General features: G+C 40.8%; 1 protein-coding gene across 2 annotated transcripts in view; it reads right to left on the bottom strand.

Annotated features, from left to right (window-relative positions):
• Positions 1-19,534, bottom strand: part of Hpse2 (heparanase 2 (inactive)) — a 436,035-nt gene that overhangs the window by 98,172 nt on the left and 318,329 nt on the right. For both annotated transcript variants that reach the window (XM_048338506.1, XM_048338507.1), the window contains 2 exons: positions 11,408-11,514; positions 5,615-5,729 (listed from right to left, as the gene is read on the bottom strand). In XM_048338506.1, the coding sequence (XP_048194463.1) occupies positions 5,615-5,729; positions 11,408-11,514 (222 nt within the window). The remainder of the gene's footprint in view (positions 1-5,614; positions 5,730-11,407; positions 11,515-19,534) is intronic.

Genomic DNA, 19,534 nt, shown 5'->3' with positions numbered 1-19,534 from the left:
ACAAGGATATGCGTTCAAGCCCTAGCTACTCCCCCCCACACACACATACAACCCTCACTCCCCCTTTTTATTTTTTAACATTTTAAAGCGACATTGCTAAATGTAGTGATTTCATATACAAAGTATTCACAAAAAGGAATAATAACTGCTGATCATCTTACTACTCAAAGAAAGCGGCTTTTCACATTTAGATATGGTCCTTTCCTTCCATGTAATTTACATGCAAGTTCAAAGTCAGAATTTTATCATCTTGACTGATTTTCTCAGGGATAGTAAAAATGTTTGGAGATGTATAGGGGAGACATTTATTTTTTTCACTTTAAGCAGTGGGAGAGCAAACATAAACCAGGAGAGCTAGGATTAGAACCCACAAAACTTCTGGATGGTTCTGGGATCCAGCTTCTGCCGATGAAAAGAAACAAGTCATAGCCACTAGACACACAGCCCTCATTAGGAAGGCGTGCTTTCCACATTAACCTCGAGTCGAGGTGGCATGGGTGTGTAACTGTGTTCTCTTGGGCAGGGGACAGGTTTAAGTCCACTGTACCTAGGGATTACTATGTCTCCTATTTTGAAGGAAAACAAGAATAGGGCTGGTCCTAGAATCTTGTGAAAGACTAACCAAATGAGCCAGACAGGAAATGGTAAAAATGTCAGTTTCTTTTCAAAGGCCAAATGGTATCTAAGCAGTGATGGAATGGCTCCGAATGCTTTGTTATAGGATCTTCCACCTGAGGTTTAATCTCTCGAGGGACTACTAAGCTATGTTCTGATCCATGACCAATGACTATATTCCAGAACGATGCACACAGAAGGTGCTCAATAGATGTGCATGAAGCTAATTTGAATGTCTATGACCCTTGGTGGGGATAGTAGGCTAAAAACAATTACTGAGAATAAGCGATCATACCACTCTACTCCTTGTGGCAAAGATACTACAAGGCAATCAAGCTTTTTTTCTTAAAAATTCTTACTCTAAGCAGAAGTTTAACCCATCTTCCCACAAACACACACCCGATCATTAGCACTGCAGATTATTAGCACCGCATTGTATATGCATGGGCCTTAGCTTAGTGATGAGCACATACATGCCATGTCTGGCACACAGACAGATGACACTGGAGACGTCCATGTTTTGGGAATCAAATTATATTGGTCTGTCAAGACGAGCTTGGTGTGGGAGTTACGAAGACGTTGACTAGCAATTCACCATTCCTCCCTGAAAGCTCTGTAAATCAAACTCTCAAAAAACAAAAAACAAAAGCAGTAAGTTAAAATTCCAAAAAATCCTCTTGGAGAAGAAATGCCCATGGCTGGTGGGGTCTGGACTATGTCCACCGAAATGTGCGGCTCTCTTCAGCACAAACATCACCTCCTCCCAAGGGAGCCTGTGACCGACTGGCTGAGGAGACTCACCCCCCTGTGTCCCAATGGCAGGGGAGCAGCAGAGTGGGGGGAGTCAGGGGAAAAGAGTGAGAGTGGAGTGATGAAACAGCTGAGCCAAATGTTCTCCTCTTCCCAGGAGAAGGAAGGGCTCAGAAGAGGAGGCCTGGCACTTTTTTTTTTTTTTTAGTTCTGGAGGAAGAACTATAAAGAATAGGGATGCAGTTGAAAATGTTCTTTCTGAAGCAGAAAGGAAAGCGCCCCCCCCCCACCCTGCCTCTCTCTCCTCCTCTCTTTCCGCTCCTCTCCTCCCCATCCCTGTTAAGGACTTTTAAGGAGAGAACACAGATATGTCCTATGCCCCTCCTGCTGTTACCACATGTGCATGTTCCCCCTGTTCTCAACAACCCTCATCAGAGCAGTACATTTGTTACATCTGCCATTTATAAGGGCTCATTCACGGTGTTATCCATTCTCTCCTTTTGAATCATATAACAAGTACGCACCATCACAAGTATTATCCAGAACAGTTTCAACCTAACCTAGCAATCCTGTGCTCTGCCATCTTCTCCTCTACCTTCCACCTAAAGTCCAGACAACCCCTCTCCATTTTTCAAGGGCAGTTATCTTATGGACTTAGCTTGGTGCTGTTAGGATGGTTCTGCTCGAGCGTGGCTGGAATGCCACAAACCCAGATGAACATGGCCCAGGCCGAGCGGGGAGCAGTAATGTGAGATATATCTTGGAAGTCATAAAGCCAAGATGCTTTTGCCTTTTCTCAATTTATTCAAGAGTGCTAACCAACAAAAACAAGATCCTATTTGCTAATAAGATCCTTGCCTAAAATGTCCTGGGCTTAGTTTGAAGTCAGTGGAGTGGAAAATACGGATTTTTTTTCCCTTCTGGAAGTCAAGCAAAACACAAACTTACTAATCCTCTAAGCTCTTAACAAACTGTCTTAACGATTTAATCATGATGTGAAACCCACACTTTTTTTTTGAAATTAGCAGTGTTTGGTTATCGATTGCACAACTGTGAAGTAGTAACCGATACAATCCTCAGGTCTGTCTCTGTTCCACATTGCTGAGATCTTTGGGCAATGTCTGTCAGATTGGTGCGCTGGTTATAGCCTTGTAAATTCCTTCCAGGGGAGACACGAGAACCCACTCTTCTAGCTGCCAAGTTCTCTACTTATAAGGTCCAGAACTTATTACCACAATGGAAGATAAAAGAAGGCTTGCTACCTTTCTAAGTAGTTTTAAATATGATTTCTTTATTAAAGCTTGTTGTTTCCAGAAATACCATTGTTTAGCTCATTTGAGCCTTTGTGCTAAGTCCATGGGACTTGTCCTAGCTTCCTGTGGACTTCTGTGAACTCAGCTACTACCACATATCAATCCAGGTCTCTGTGTCATACTTTTAGAGGCAATCACTGGCAAGAACTGTCGAATGAAGCCATGAGCACTTGTCTTTAACATGGCCTTACCCATGGCCTGCAAAGATACCAGGAGGGGTAAGATGCCCACGTTTGCCTGTCTGGTCTTCTAAATACTATCTTTCCCAAAGCTACTTTCTTCTTTCCAATTCTCCAACATGCCTATTTTTATCTCCACCCTCAAGTCTAAGGCAGGATTTCTCACAGTTTTCTGCTAAGGCAACTAAAAGAATACCATAAGCACTAACATAACATGGTACAGTGAAAAGAAAATTGAATTTAGATTTGAAAACCCTGAGCTCTTGCTACTTGTCTGTACTCGGATATCCACTCACTCCCTAGAACCTTAGTTTCTCATCAGTAAAATAAATAAATGTTGTTTTTATCTCACTAGGATTTCTGCAGAGCAGTTATGATAATCTAATATCTTATTCATGTGTTTATTTGTTTCCCATTACTCAGTAGGTTTCATTACATTACAGGCTCCAAGAGTTCAGGAACTTGTCATTTTGGTTCACCGCAGTAGTCCACGGCCAGGAATAACAATCAGCACATAGAGTGGGATCAAAAAGAGTATATGAACTTCCAACGAAGGAAGAAAAGAAGGAATGAGGGAAGAGAAAAACAGAGGGAAGGATGGGCAGTTTGGGAGGCAGTGTTGATGCACCATTTATAAAAGTGACCTGTTAAATGGCAATGTTGTCATCTGCTAAAAAATGGTAACTAATATTTGGTGTATGAAACATGCTAGGGGGATCTTTTAAACTGTAAGTTTAATCACCTTACTTCCAATTGTATACTAGAAGCTGTCCTGCATGATCTGACCCTTGTTACCACACTTTCATCAGCTCCCCATCCTGCCATGCCCCAAGCACTCTGGTATTCTTGAGTCTCCACAAATATGCTGTTTGTTTCAGTCCTGTGTTTTAACCTCTTCCCTGCCTGGGGAATTCTGTGAAGTGGCAGAGCTGGCTTCTTATTGTCAACAGGCATTGTCATCTTGCTCAAGAAACCCTTCCTGTATACACCTCTACAGGAGCCCTCACTGTATTATATCATCATCCATTCATTGATCTATTACCAGTATCCTCCCCACAGCCTGATGCTGAATAAATATTTATTTCAAATAGTAGATGCAATCTTACATTCGCTGAATGCTTCTATTTTCACAGGTACTTTTCTAATTAGCTCCTTCCATTTATACAAATATGTAAGTTGAAAGAAAACAAACCAAATATCTAGGATCCAAAATGAAAACTCCCTCCCCACTCCTTCTCATCCCAACTTCACATGCATTCTTTGAGAGAGGAATTTTCATTCTATGAATAAAAGCAACTGTGTCAGTTGATTAAAAAATCATAGTTCTAAATTCCTGGTTTTTAATTGGTATACATTAAATGGCACCTAGTAAGGGTTCTGTCATGATATTTCTCTACGTGCACATTATATACATTGACCATATTCATCTCTCCCAGTTGGTTTTAATATCTGTGATTTCCACAGAGTCTTTGGAGTCATGAATACCCAGTGATACAGTAGTTACTGAATACTCAAGTCTAGCAGGATTCTCTGGGGATGTAGAAATAGCACTGTTGCTAGGCACTGGTGGCTCTCACCTGTAATCCTAGCTATTTAAGAAGTTGAGATCTGAGCATCATGGTTCCATTAAGAGTATGATGCCCTGAATTCAAGCCCCAGTACCAAGCAACACACACACACACACACACACACACACACACACACACACACACAAATAATGGTGCAGTTGGGTGTCAGGCTGTTTCCTGTTCTGGGACTGGGAGCCTTCTGACTCAGAGCATGGAAGGTACAGGGAGTGGGGGTAGGAATAGGCAAAGGAAACAAATGGCAGAGAAATGCACTATTCTAGTCAGGGTTAGTTTCTTATGGATGTTAGGAAGACTTGGGAGGAAGTGGATTGGGTCTCAGGGTGTGATCTAGAACTGGCTCTTACTGCCCAACTTCCCTACCCACCCCAGGCTATTAGTACCTTCATTAAGTAAGGCATAACTGGATTGTATCAAAGTGGAATCCCAGCTCTGAAGTCCTATGAGTTGAATCTATGAGGTGAGTCTGACCTTCATTTTGATGATGATAGGTTGTCTGTGTGTAAGAATAACTCACTTAATAGTTCTGAGAAACACACAGCTTTTCTGGACTAAGTGGAATTTCTCCAATTGGTTAATAAAGTCACAAGGGAAACCTAGAACTCTGCCTTTATCACTTTATTCTTTGCTTTCTTTCCCTTTCCTAGAGAAGTTGGTGCTCTGGGAACATTGTCCCCTCATTATCACATGGGGATCAACATTGAACTGTAAATGCCCTCCAGCCATGCCCACAAAGATGGACTCCTACTGTATCAGACCTCGACTAACACTCTCCCATCTGCTTTCAACATGTTGCATCTGACATTAACTAATGTCTCCTATTAGCATGAAAAGAAAAGTCTGGAAAAATTCACTCTCAAGCAGAGTTCAAACAGGCCACAAGGAGATGAGGAATCTCAATTGCACCAAGCTTGTTAAGGTAATAGTAATGAATATATATGTGCATTATGTACGTGTGTGTGTGTGTGTGTGTGTGTGTGTGTGTGTGTGTGTTGAAGCCACAGTCTGTGAAATGGGTCAAGGAAACAAAGGTTAGATGCTACTGTGTGATTTATGCAATGAACTGGCACTGGCAAAAGAAGAGAATTTCTCCCAGTGTGGAAAAAACTGGCACAACCAAAAGCACAGAATGAGATGGAAAAGGAGTTGGGAATCTTTATCCCACACTTACTGGCAATGGGTTAAAATTCTGGTCCACCAAATGGTTGTATCCATGGTCAAAAAATGAGTGCCGTATCACCACATCAATGCCTTGATTAGCCAGCATCCCTAAAGTGTTCAGCCACCTACCAGACAGAAGAAAAAAGTTACATTAGCACATTTTTGCAAAAGACATCTAATAAACCCAATGCAGTTCAGTTGGTGACATGCAAATACATACTAACCTTCCACCATCAAATTTACTTAAGCACTTTAAAGAGGACGTTATTTTAAATATTCGAACACACGGCTGCAAGAGATTTCAACGATGATTAGATCTTGTGTCATTGCTTTATAGGAAAAGAAGCCGATATCCAGGAGAATAAAAGGAATTATCTTTGTGCATAAAGTCATAGCTGCTAATCACTTCTCTTGTGTCACTAGAATACTTATAAATACACTAGCCACTTGTAAGCCTATTGCTATTCTTCCTGGCCACACACATACCATCATAGAATCTGTACTCTACACATTCCATCCTTAAACATCGCTGCTTGCACTCTGCTGATGTACATGTACCTTCTGCGAGAGTCTAACCTACATACACCTACGACCTTTGCAAGTGTAGTCAAGTCCTTGGCATCTCTCATCTAGCAATATCGGCAAAGTGCTCCTTTCCCTTGGCATTGCAATGAACTCTCCAGGATTCAAGCACACTCCCATTACATGTAAGCTGTGTTGGAAGACCTGAATTGATCACACACTTATAACATGCATCACAAATGCTGCCCTCTAGCCTCTTCCAACACCCACTGCTGACTATCTGTTATTTACACCTTCAGTTCACTCATACATTCATGCAGTCATGTTTCACCTACTTCTGAAACTTAGGGGAAATTTGAATTATACTCCAACAATATATGTGGAAAACATGTGACTTAGAGATTTGATCTTCACATGAAAGATAAAGCATTTGTCTGTCCCAGACTGTCCCAGACATGTGTGTGTGCCTTCATCAGTCACCCTAGCTTCCATCTTATCTTACCTTCAACCTCATCTTCCAGACTCTGAACCACCTGAAATGACTTCAGAAGCAGCCAAACACGACATGCTCTCTTGTACTTATCTGAGTCTTTGTATATTATATGTATATTTTGACTGATGCCTAGAATTGCCTTCCTATCCTCCTCTACCTCACCCCTGTCCATTGGAAAATGTCTTCCCACCTATTAATCTTAATCTCCAAATCTTCTAAACTCTGCTGTCCAGCTGACAATAGCACCTCCTTTCTTGCTTCCTCGGGACTCTTATGGGTGCCCTCTCCTACGTGCAGGGAGTCAGTCACTCATTATCTCTACGCTTTCCTCATCAGGTACAAGTTCATCAGGCATAGACACAACAGTTGAACTCATACACAAAATACCCATCATAGTTTCTGGAACACTGTAGGTGCTCAGGACTCTAGGTTGAAATATGTCTGGAGAGAATTAGATTCTAGGAACTGTGCAAGTCACCATTCAGCACATGGGAAAAATTACGCAGAGTTAGATTTCTCAAATCTGAAACCATATGGAGCTCCAAACCCATGACTTGTAGAAGAATTAAGATTTTTTTCTTTGCTGGAATAAAGAGCATTGCTAATTCCTATTTTATGAATAAATATTGTTCATATTTTCAAATCTTTTTCACATTTACAATTTTAGTTTGCACTCATAAAACGAACACATTTACTGACAATTAGAGTCACAAAAGCAAATCAGAAGGCAAAGCAAAACACAAAAACAAAAGTTTTAAATGAAAAGGAAACTCTGACTGTACCATAGCAGAACCTGTGTGTGTGTGTGTGTGTGTGTGTGTGTGTTGTGTGCGCGTGTGCATGTGTGTGCATGCCTGTGCTTGTTTTTGTCTAGATGGGGACATTGTGACCTAGAGAACTGAAATGACTTTTGGAACATCACATTGCTAAGCAACTTGCTCTTATTACTTTAATTAATTTGGCAACCCTGCGAAATCAGGCTACCCGGTTAAGCTTTTCTTTGAGTATGAAGGCACAGTAGTAAATAACTTGTCAAGGATGTGCTGTAGTGGAACCACAACATGAATTCGGGCTTCTAAATCAGTGTGCTTTTCATGTGGAAAAAGGAGACTACAATAGGGTCAATATCTAACAAGTATACATCTATGAAGATAAATGTGGCCTTTCACCTTCCATTTCTATGCTTCTTAAGGAAACAAAAACAAAGAATGAATAAATATACAATCTCATGTATGTGACCCCTCCACAAGCAGCTTCAGTATAACAATATAAGGATGTATCATTGTGGTTTTGTATGTGAAAAGAGTCCATTTGTTCAGTCATGCTTACTTATTTCATAATATGAATCAACTTAAATGTTTGTATTTCTCTCCGTATTAAGGATACCTTCAAAGAATGCTTGCATGACCATGGAAATAATTTGGTAAAGCACTGTAAATATCTGTGCAGTTGTATCTCCAGGAATATTATCAAATTCCTGTTTGAAAATTCCCCATGGTCTAAAAATGACTTACATAGAATATATGTTCCACAAATGTTAGTGAAACTGAAGTTTGCTAGCAGTTCCTTAAAGAGACTGAACTAAGAGAGAAGAATGTATACCCAAGCCTGTATTCCAGTATGAACATCCAAAATCGTTGCCATTCAAAGGACTATGGCCAGAATCAGAGCTGCCTTTGGACACTCATAGTAGAATGGTTAGTGATGAAGCCAATTTCGTCCTCCCAGAAAGGGATTTAAGATTTCTTTGTATGCTTATAAAGAAAGTTGGTAAAATGACAGGTACACACCATCAAGGATGCTATCATTCAATGTGTATGCCAGACATTACTAGGTGCTAAGGCTATATTTGCAGAATGCCAACGGATCTCAGTCCTGACTGGGAGACACTACTTCTGAGTTCTTGGTAAAGAATTCTGATTCATGCATGCATTTTCATGTGCTTTTGGTTACTAGGGGAAAAAGCACATATACACAGGGGAAATGCCATCTTCTTAATTGTATGCTATGCCTTTTTCTTTTTTTCCAGGAAACAACTTCCACCCCTCAGAGAACTAGACTTGAAGGCCACAGTGCTGAGTGCTGTCAGTGGAGTTAAGGCCACATGGATGGCAAGAAGATAAGAGGAAGACCAGGAGCAGAATAAACTAGTTTTATCGGATCTCTGGTCAACCAAGCAATGAGAATTTGAACTACAACCCAATCTAAACAACTCTGTTTATCTGTGTGCTGTAGAGTAAGCACAGACATGAATACAGAGCTCTCTGGATAGATCTGGCTGGTGTGCATAAGAAGGAAGATGTCTGCTCCAGCTGCCTCCATAATTATCGGTGGTATTCCTCATTTCCATAAGGGGAAGAATGCTGAAGAAAATACAGTATCATTGGGCTGCTTGCTGGGCCTCAAAGCAGGGTCACTTGGTGACAGCATGGAAAAACTCATTTCTGGGGTGATTGCAAAGGTCTTCCTTTAGTACCTATTGCCCACCTGGCTTCTCATCCTTGCACGAGAGCTCAAATCAAACCAGTGTGGGGAGTGTCGTTTTGAAAGGAACCTCTCAACCACAGGGTATTACATACAGATGCACTCCATTTCATTCATTTGATGCATGTTATTGGATGACTTTTCTGTTCTGCACACTATTAGAAGCGGAGATACTGATATGGAAGGATCCAGGGAGGGCATCATGGTGAATTACACTGACTCATCTTCATCTGCATGTGACAGGATTCCATCTGCAAAGGCAATCTCCTTGGCTGGGTCTGATTTGTCCTTCACCAATATATTAAAGAAACTTGTCTCAATGGAGGGGAACTGCATCTGGATAATTAGGAACAGCTGTTAGCAGCAAAACACATAGCTGAGGGCAAAGCTGTAGAATTAGGAGGACATGGCCTAACCAGAGCCAGAGTCAAAGGACCCCGGTGGATTGGGAAGAAGTCATGTAGTAAGTATGTCCACGGTTCTGTCCCTAGCATATGACACTGGCAGGCGTAGGAGAAGCACATAGGCTCCTGGCCTTTCTGTGTTATCTCCTAGATGATAACAAACAGTAGCTCTCAAGATCATTTTTTCATCTCTTCCAGATGCTTCTGCACATTATTGCCATAGCCAAAGTTTTATAACATAGGTCATATTGTATGACTTCTCCAAAATCTCCCATGGCTTGATATAAGCAAGGCTTCATTTCCTCTACATTGTTTTTAAGACCTTTCATGATCCAGTGGTAAATTCTCTCCCTAGCCTAAGCCCTAATGATAACCATGCAGTGAACAAGACTTTAGTCTCATTCATCATTGTCCCCTCAACTATGCTTTGCCCCAAATGTTTCTTCCATCTGAAATGTATCCCCTCTGCCACTGAAGTAGGGAGACTAGGTCTAGTAGATGCCATCTCAGCCACATGGTTAATGATAGGATCTGGCATCTCTCCTTCATGGTGGGGGAAAAGTGAAGTCCCCACCTCCCAGGAGACTGGCATGCCTGAATCCCTGGAGGCAGGGGTGGGCACTTGGCTGATAGGTTACTAAATCTGTCAGTCCAGTGCCTGGGACTGGGAGTTTCCTTTGACCCTTCCCTCTGACCTGATCCTATTTAGGCTTGTACTAGTTCACGTGCCATTACACCATACCATGTGTCTCCATGTTCATGTCCTGTCTCCTGGCTCTTCTCCCATCACCATGGCATCCTGATTCAGCTCTCCAGTGGAGCTGACTTGGTTTGTTGGTGTTTTTGTTCTTTCTTTCCTCTCTGGCCTTCACTGTTCAGTTTCGTAACTGTGTTAAATGTATTTGTGGGCTGCAGGTCTCTGTAACAACAAGTGGCCACCTGTAGACTGCTAGCATGCTAATAAAGACTCCAAGATGCAATCCTTCAAAATACAGTTCTCCATTTTCTCACCCTATAACACCACCACTACCAATCTTTACCCATAAAATTAGAGTAATGCCCTGTGATGACTCAGTGCTGGGACATGACTGTCACGACTCCATGACAGTCCCAGTCAGGGAATTCTTCATTCCTTTGCATGTCTATCACTTTCCATGAATGGAAAGACCGTATGAGGCTGAAAGACAGGTGGTCTACCATAGTAGCAATGGACTGGACTCTGGAGGACACTATCTGGGTTGGAGTCTGAGCTCTGCTGCTAACAAATGGAGTAACCTTAGGTCGATCTCTTCAACTTTGTCTTTCCATTTCTTTACCTGTCATGTGATGATCACAACAGCATCTATTTTACAGTCTCACTATAAAAACAATTGCATTCATCTCACTGTTTATTAAACTGTTAAATAAATAAATATATCACTTCAGACAGCACTTGGCAATGGTTAAGTACTACATAGTTAAAAATATTGTTATTGTGGCATTTGTCTTTGACAGCTTTACAGTGTGGTTATTTCTTCTCCCAGTTCCTCCAACATGTGTCTGGAGGAAGGAAAAGAAACCATGCTGTTTGTTAACCTATCTCCCCAAACCATGCTAAAAATTAAATGAGAAAATCTATGCTGTTTGTTCTATGGTTTAGGCAGTGGACTAATGAAATCAAGTTACCATTACTGTTGTTGTTATTGTTGTTCCCCTCCTCCTATCTTCACTCTGGTGCTTAGTATCTAAAGAAGACATTAATCACGGTTTGTGCAATTGATAAATATTTTCCTAAAACAACAGAAGAAGGACTTTCAACAGGGAATGAGCCTATTCCTACAATGAGTAGAATAGTGAACATAAAGTTTCCTGTCTATCCATCTTCGAAGTCCCTGGGAGTGAAATTACAGGTGTTACTTACAAGAATCCTGCTGCATAGGAATCTGACAGATTGTTTGTGCCTCCTGAGGAGGTGGTCACCACACCTTCCAGCCAAATCTTCTTTCCTGGAGTGTATGTGTTAACCACCTGTTTACATGACAAAAGTAGCAGAGGATAAAGAGAGTTTACAAACTTTTCCCAGAGGAGAAGCAAAACCATTCTTTAAAGGAAGTGTCTCTGATTCCCAGCTCCCAAGTGGTTGTGATTTGCACTTTGTTTCATGATGAGGCACTCAAGTAAAGTGAGTTGTCTACACACATACAAAAACATCATCGCTGACACACGTCCACTTAAGAAAAACATGAGTAAAAATATGAGACAAGTAATGCATGTTGTAGGGTGTAACAATCTTCATTGGAAAATAGAGGTTATATCATGCTTCCAAACTAACCAGTATCGAAATACAATATTATTTTTAGCACTCTCTTTTATAGTACTTCTGTGATCACACACACTTGTATAAGCCTCCGAGGTCATGAATCATTAGAGAGTAGAGAGAAATGTTTTGGACAGGTTTTATAATAAGCATGGTATGGATATTGCAACCATCTTTTGAAAATAACTGAGTGTACAAAGACAATTCACTGACCTTCAAGTCAGAGCTTACACTGGGAGCATGCCTTTCCAGTGGAGGCAAAGTTCCTTGTCCACAGAGTTGCCCTCGGAAATTTTGAAACCATCTGGTGTGATTTTCAAATTGGAGACTGGCAGATCAGGGTGTGGATACTCGACATAGCAATCATTCTTAGGGACAAATGTCCTCATAAATAATACCAGGAATACTTGAAAATAGAGCCCACATCAAAGGCTTTGCCTGTAAGTTGTTTATTTTAGAATAATGACAGAGTAGAAATGCACTAACAGATTGGAACAGGCCAGAAGGGAAAATTTGATAGAAGGATACTAGTTTTCAGATTATCAAGCCAAGCTGGCCACTTGTAGCCAATCTCACCGAGATTTGGGGAAAAGCCTTATATGATGTCAAAACTGTCCCCCCAGGGGGATATAATGGTAGGTGTTTATCCCTTGTCTTCTTTATCCCTAAAGTCAAGAAAAGCCATGGCTGCCCTTAAACACACACTCTCTCTCTCTCTCTCTCTCTCTCTCTCTCTCTCTCTCTCTATATATATATATATATGCTGGCCGGAGTGCTAAGCAGGTTACCTGAGTATTTGATGTCTCTTTTCAGAAAAGTCCCAGAGCAGAAAGAGAGTGGTGACATCCCACTATGCTATGCTAGCAGCAAGCTAATTGCAGACTGCCCACTCCCCCACCTTTGGTCTCTACAATGGCTAGAAAAGGAGGTGGGAAGATGCTGATAGTACCTAGAAATGCCTGATAAAGAAAATAGTGCATTTAGATCCCACAGCCTACCTTTTCTTCTCCTAGATATACACACCAAAATAATTCTCCCTCAAGTTTCTATAGTGATAAGGATGAGGGTATGCACTGTGTTACTCCTCATGGCAGGTGTTCAATGCTAGAGGAGTGGAAAAGTGAATTGTGGAAACATACTATAAAATAGCATGCAGGAGTTGGAATAATAAATAAATCTACAGTGACATGAATATGCTTTAAAACTGAAGTGGGAAGATTTTTTTTCTAGGTAACAGAATGTCATTTATTGCAAGATATGATTTATATAATCATCCTTATTCATATCCCCAAATAAATAGCCAATTAAAGACAGGTTTCTCTTCAGGACATATATCATATCCATAAGGGAGACATGTGAAAGTAGGAGGTAGAAAATTAAAACAAAACAAGACCTTTCATGAACCGATAGTACTTTGCTATGAGTTTTGTTTTTTTGTTTTGTTTTGTTTTTTTTGGCCAGTCCTGGGCCTTGGACTCAGGGCCTGAGCACTGTCCCTGGCTTCTTCCCGCTCAAGGCTAGCACTCTGCCACTTGAGCCACAGCGCCGCTTCTGGCCATTTTCTGTATATGTGGTGCTGGGGAATCGAACCTAGGGCCTCGTGTATCCGAGGCAGGCACTCTTGCCACTAGGCTATATCCCCAGCCCGTTGCTATGAGTTTTAATTAAATTACTTATCTACACACACACACACACACACACACACACACACACACACAGAAAGAGAGAGAAAGAGAGAGAGAGAGAGCACCAAACTCAAGGACCATATTCTTCTCTTTATTTCTACCTAAATGCCCCCTCCCAATTTTGTAGGGAGTATGCCTTATTTGGAAATTAGTTTAAGATCTGTGTGTCACCTGATGCTATCAAAAGGCAGACCAGACTCCCTCACCCTGTTTAATACCATAATGTTCAACCTCAAGGGAAGCCAGACATCATAAAAATAAGAAAAATACCTTCAATGATCAAAAGATAGAACCATATAGTAAAATTAGAGAGTTTACCTATAATTCCTCTTAAAATTCTGTACCAAGGAAACATCTGTGCATATGATAGACTCGGCCCTTCCATTATTACTAACTATATCTGAGTCATATATTTAGAGATTTCCAGTTTAACTTTGTGTCCAGAGACAAATATGGAAGTAAAGTAGTTGGGGAAAAAGAATTTGGTTAAACCAAACAAAGCAAAATGGTAAGTGCTACAACACAGATGAACCTTGGAATCATTAAGCCTCGTGGAAAGCAGACATAAACACATATATTGTATTTGCATTAAATATCCTGAATAAGCAACTCCATGCAGATAGTAAATAAGTTCCTAGAGATGAAAAAGAGGAGAAAGCTTGAGGTTAAGTCCCTCTGATAAGTGGTACCTCTGTTGAGATCAGGTGAAAAAAGGAACCAGCCCCTTAAGGTTCTGGCAGTAGGGCATGGAAAAAGGACCTTAGGTAGAAATGAGACTGTAGATCATAGACCCAAAGAACACCCAGAGTATAGTGAAAGGATGAAGGACAAAAGAAAATGAGGTCAAGGAGGAAAGGAAAATGTTTTCATTCTGAGTGGGATGGAGGGTACTGGAGAAATGTAATAAAAAGGAATTTCATCAGACTTATGTAAGATCACCATAATTGGATGAGATTACATATAAGCCTATGAAAAGATTGTGGCGTGTGTAAGGTTATATACAATTAAAAGGTCTTTTATTCCTATGACCAATTTGAGCTTCAATTTCTAATCCATTGATGGAATAATAAAGATTTGTGCTAGAGATCCCACATACTTACCAAAGCATAAATAACACAGGGCTTATTCTCAAGAAGGTTCTGAGCTAGTGGAAAGCTATATTTCCTTGACCTAGAAGCTTGTTCAAACCCCTGAAGAGATGTGTGAATTCAGAGGAACTAGAACTACAGTTTGGTGGTAGGATTCCAAACTACCATTTATGACACAAGGAAGAAATCTAGTAAGCTTCGTAGAAATTCTGAATATTAGCTCTTTGTAAGCAGAGAATCCTGACTTATTTTCTTCTCTCTTTGCTTCCTAGGGGAGTACCTAACGCAGAAGCAGACTTGTTGGAGATTGTGGTCCTCTAGTACATAAACAAGTTGATGTAGCTCCAGACCTGACCTTGTCCTACCTTTCAGTAAACTATCACTCTTTAACAAAGGCATATGATTTCGGAAAGGGCCACTATACTGGTCAAAGGATTGAAAGCCATCATCTATTGCAAAAACAAACACAAAGATGAGGGGAAAAGAGGGCATACAGAGAAAGCATTTAAGAATATGAGAGAGAGAGAGAGAGAGAGAGGAACAATTGGTTGTTTGCCAAACATTAGCATATCCTGAGATCTTGATTTTAGAGAGAAAAAAAGAAATCCCAATTTTCTTAGCAGATAATTTATGTGTGAAGTCCAATGAACTCAAACATCTAAAGAGCAAATTACCATCCAGAATGATTTGCATGCTCAAAGGGTTTTATGAAGAATGAGGCTCATTATAATGTTCTGATATTGAAAACCAGGAGACAACCATGTGTTTCATGCACAGATGATAGGTACTTGGTTGGATGGTGGCATGCATGCCAAACTTGGAAGGGAAATTTGTGTGAGCTGGTTTTATTTCAAAAGGAGTTCAAAGCCTAGTTCCTTTAAGAACTTGATTACAGAAAATTATTAGATGCAAACTACTGCATCTACAGGATTCTGCAAAGACATCTGAATTATCTTCTGACTTGCCAGGAAATTTGGAAGGAAACAATCTAAAAATTATTGTCATTGGCCCTTATGATGTAGAGGATGTGTTTTACACACGTAAGGCCCAAGTTTGTTCCCCACCAGCCCCAGCCCCTCCACTTCCTGATAGATCTTGCTAGTGAGATTGGGCTGATTGGTGGTTAGAAGTGTATACTCTAGAGACATATAAGCTACGATTAAGTTCTGCCTCTATTGTTCATTCACTGTGTGACTTTGCATATGTCACATTACTGCTCTGTGTTCTAACATGATGAGTCTAGAATCAAGACTATCTGTCTTAGAGGTTTTTATTACATGTGAACATTATAAAGCACTTATATATCAATATCTGGAGTATAGTAAGGACTTAAACCAAAAAGTGTTCAGTATACCATTTTCCATGTTGTAGGCCTGTGAGCTGGTGTTTGAACGAGCATAACATGAGCATTGACTACTTTTCCTTTTTAGACACCACTTGGGGTGATGGGTAACAGCCCAGAGGTATATGAAGCAAGAGGGAAGTCCAGTTTAGAATTTAAAATGCTTGCGGACAATACACATAAACGCAATGAACATGCACAGTAGCATATTTGAACCCACTCTTAACAGAGACAGTTCCTATTGACACACAGTGGGGTAAAAACTTTGGTACAAAGTCTAAGTCCGTTATATACAATGTCTTCTGAAGGAATTATTCCTAGAAAGTATTAGTGTTAAAGGTTGCAGGAATGGTTGGTACAAATCAAGAAAACTCTCTGAGCATTTTCTTCCCGGGACATGATGGGAAACATGATGAATTATGTGTCTCTGAGAGCAGAGAATACCAACATGGTGGTATGCAGAGGAGGTTGGGACTTGGAGGATGGGTTCTAGTTGGGCCTGGGGAGAAAATCTGCCTGAGCAGAAGAGAAGGAAAAGTCAGGAAAAAGCAGATGGGACCAGCTGCAAAATTCCCTTTAGAAAGTAAAACTTTGCTACAAGGCTATAGTTCAACACTGTGGTTTTGTGAGTAAATATGATTCTCCCTGTGCTGGAAGAGAGAAAATTAGAGAACTTTGGAAAGAAAAAGGGTTCCTGGTGAGAAATGAGGTGCCAGTGAAGGTTATTTTAAGGGATGCATTGTCTGGGGAGGAGGGAAGTACAAAAGCTGAGATTACTTCAGTGAGGGTAGAGGGAACTGCTTGCTTAGCTGCCTTCCAGATCTTTTGTTCCCAAATTCACTTTAGTCCCTGGGGCCATGTGATCTAGGGAGCTTTGAGGCACCCCCATAACTATCCAGTTAGTGTCTGGTGGCTGTTCAGTACCCTTGGCTCAGCTAGAGGCAGAGCCATAAAAGGGAAACCTAGCTATTTTCTTTAGTATTGTAGGGTAAGGAACTATCAGGACCGGTTCAATACACCGAGAGAGGAAGAGAGAAGGAGGCAGAAGAAAGAAAAGAAGAAAAAGAAAGGGAAGAGAGTGAGGAAATAGAGGAAGGAGAAGGAAAGGAGGAAGAGGAGGAGGAAGGAAAGAGAAGAAGACCTACCTCTTAGGGCTAATATCCTTGATGTGTTTTTTTTAAAAAAAAGCTTGGATTTTTCTCTACCACTTTGCATTTTAAAAGAAAAGAAAAAAAACAGCAAAAATAGGGAAATAGCCATTTATGTGGCACAGGTTCAAACCTGGGCTTCCTTTTCCTGTATGTCTTTGATATTCTGCCTTCCAAAACTGTGATGTAAGTCTTTTTAAAGACTCCTAAGAGCCTAGCTTCAGCCACTGGCTGTGTAAGAGCTAGTAGCATTTTGTAGCAGCAGATATGTTGTTTATGGTTATCCAAACCAACACCTTCCTTAATGAGAAAGGAAGCAATAAAACAGGAATCGTGGACAGGCCACCTGGGCTAATCAGCCCTGGCAGGAGGCCATCCTCCGCAGGAACCTGGAGTCCATTAATTCCAGCATCTCATCTACATGGAAATCACCCTTCCCAGGACTTCAGAAGAATTAGTAGCTCTTTAAGTAACCAGAACTGGCATTCTATTATAGTTGAGTACAGAGAGATGATCGACAGAGAGAGAGTTGTCCATGGGGCTTGAACTCAGGGCCTGGGCATTGTCTAGGCTAGAACTCTATCACTTTGAGCCACAGCACCACTTTTGGTTTTCTGGTGGTTAATTGGATATAAGAGTCTTATGGACGTTCTTGCCCGGGCTGACTTCATATCGTGATTCTCAGATCTCAGCCTCTTGAGTAGCTAGGAATGAGCTACTAGGTGTGAGCCACCAGTGCCCTACTTCAGAAAGCTTAACTTCACACAGAGCTCTTCCCTGCCTTTCAGCACTTTTGAGTCCTTCTTGTATGTATAAATGGTCAAGATGAAAGCTCTTTTTCCTTATTTCTTATAAGTTTTTTCACCTTGAGCTTATGTGCCATCTTATATAGAAGAGGTCTGGTTACATATATGCCTGGGATCTGCTGACAACAGAGATATATAAAGGGAAACCTGCATCTATCTCCTATTTTGTTATCCATCCATCCATCCATCCATCCATCCATCCATCCATTGATTGATCTATCAAAAGGTCCTTTCAGAAGATGAGGAGAGGATCATATTGGTTCTGTCTTTTCCTTCCTCACTGATCCTTCCTGAATTTTCTATGTTACCATTCCTTTCTTGGTCTCTCTACCTTGAATCCCTCTGTGCTTGCTCTCTTCTCTACCCTATCTTCCACACTGTCATTTGCTAACCTCCTAACCTTGAATGGTTCCCTGTTCCCAGCAGCAGTGTTCAACTAGTTGTGCTGACTATGAGCTCCGTTTTATCAGCTGAAAGATGAGCTACAAGTAACTTATCTTTCCTTATCTCCCCCTTCCCTCTCTCTTCTTCCTCTGCTCCCTCCCTCACTCTCTCACTTTAAAAAAATTAATGTATATTGATAATAGTATACACTGAGAGGTTCACTATTCTCTGACCATATTCACCCAACAATATTTTTCTGATGACACCAAAAGCAGTGGCCAGGGACTCACAGGTTAAGGTGCTGAGTGCTTTCAGCTTCCTGACAGCCCTCAGTGCCCCTTCTCCATCTCCCATCACAACACTGGGGTTCACCACTCAAAACAGACACTACTTTGGAACTACTGCACACCGTGTTGCCTTATTACTGGTGGCATTCTCTCCTCATGCTCCTCTCATTCGCATGGTCTGATAATTGTTTTCAATGTGTATTTCAAAGGTTATTTCCTCTCTGAAACATTCCACAAAACTTCAGGAAGCTATTTCCTGCCTCTCAGGTTCCAAAGTTCTTAGACCCTATCTCTGACTTTGACTGTACTGTACTTGAAGGCAATTTTCTATTTCTTTTTTTTTTTCTCCCATTCTTATACCTAACAGAATTCTGGACAGTTACTTTGATGATCAAATTCTTTATTAAGCAAATGAAAGAGAGAATATTCTACTAGCTACATTTCACAGAAGATAACTAACAGCCCCAAGATAACAAGAGCAAATACCCAATGCTCACGGTTTCCATGCAGGGTGCTGTGACTTTCTAATTGAATTTTCCTGCTTGAAGAGACTCAGAAGCTTTTGGTTGGCTGAACTCTCTCCACATTTAACATGCCCTTCTTAGATTATGTGAGCTGGGCTATTCTGAGCTCGGCCATTTCGATATCTCATCACATTCTTCTTGATTTATTTCTTCTGTCTAATGTACTTCCTGTCAGTTTCATTAATTTTTCCCCCCGTGTAATTTCTTTTTATCATCTCTTTGTTCCGGAGTGCCATATTTGTCCATTTTCTTTCGGTATCAGATCAATTTTTAATTTGTGGCTTCTGTTTCTGTGACATTTTCAGGATTTAAAATTGTACTCTCTGTTCTTCTTATCTCAAACCACAGAGAAGCAATTGAGTGTAATTGCAACAAAACATAAAATTAAAATGAGAACATATATAAACAAGATAAAGTCACCAGGGAGGCAAGGAAATTATGCACATATGCAAGCAAATGGGGAAGAA

The sequence above is a fragment of the Perognathus longimembris genome, chromosome 2 (assembly GCF_023159225.1).
Source record: "Perognathus longimembris pacificus isolate PPM17 chromosome 2, ASM2315922v1, whole genome shotgun sequence".
NCBI lineage: Eukaryota > Metazoa > Chordata > Mammalia > Rodentia > Heteromyidae > Perognathus > Perognathus longimembris.
The sequence above is the reverse complement of the archived record's forward strand: the minus strand, read 5'-3'. Positions and strand labels throughout refer to the sequence as shown.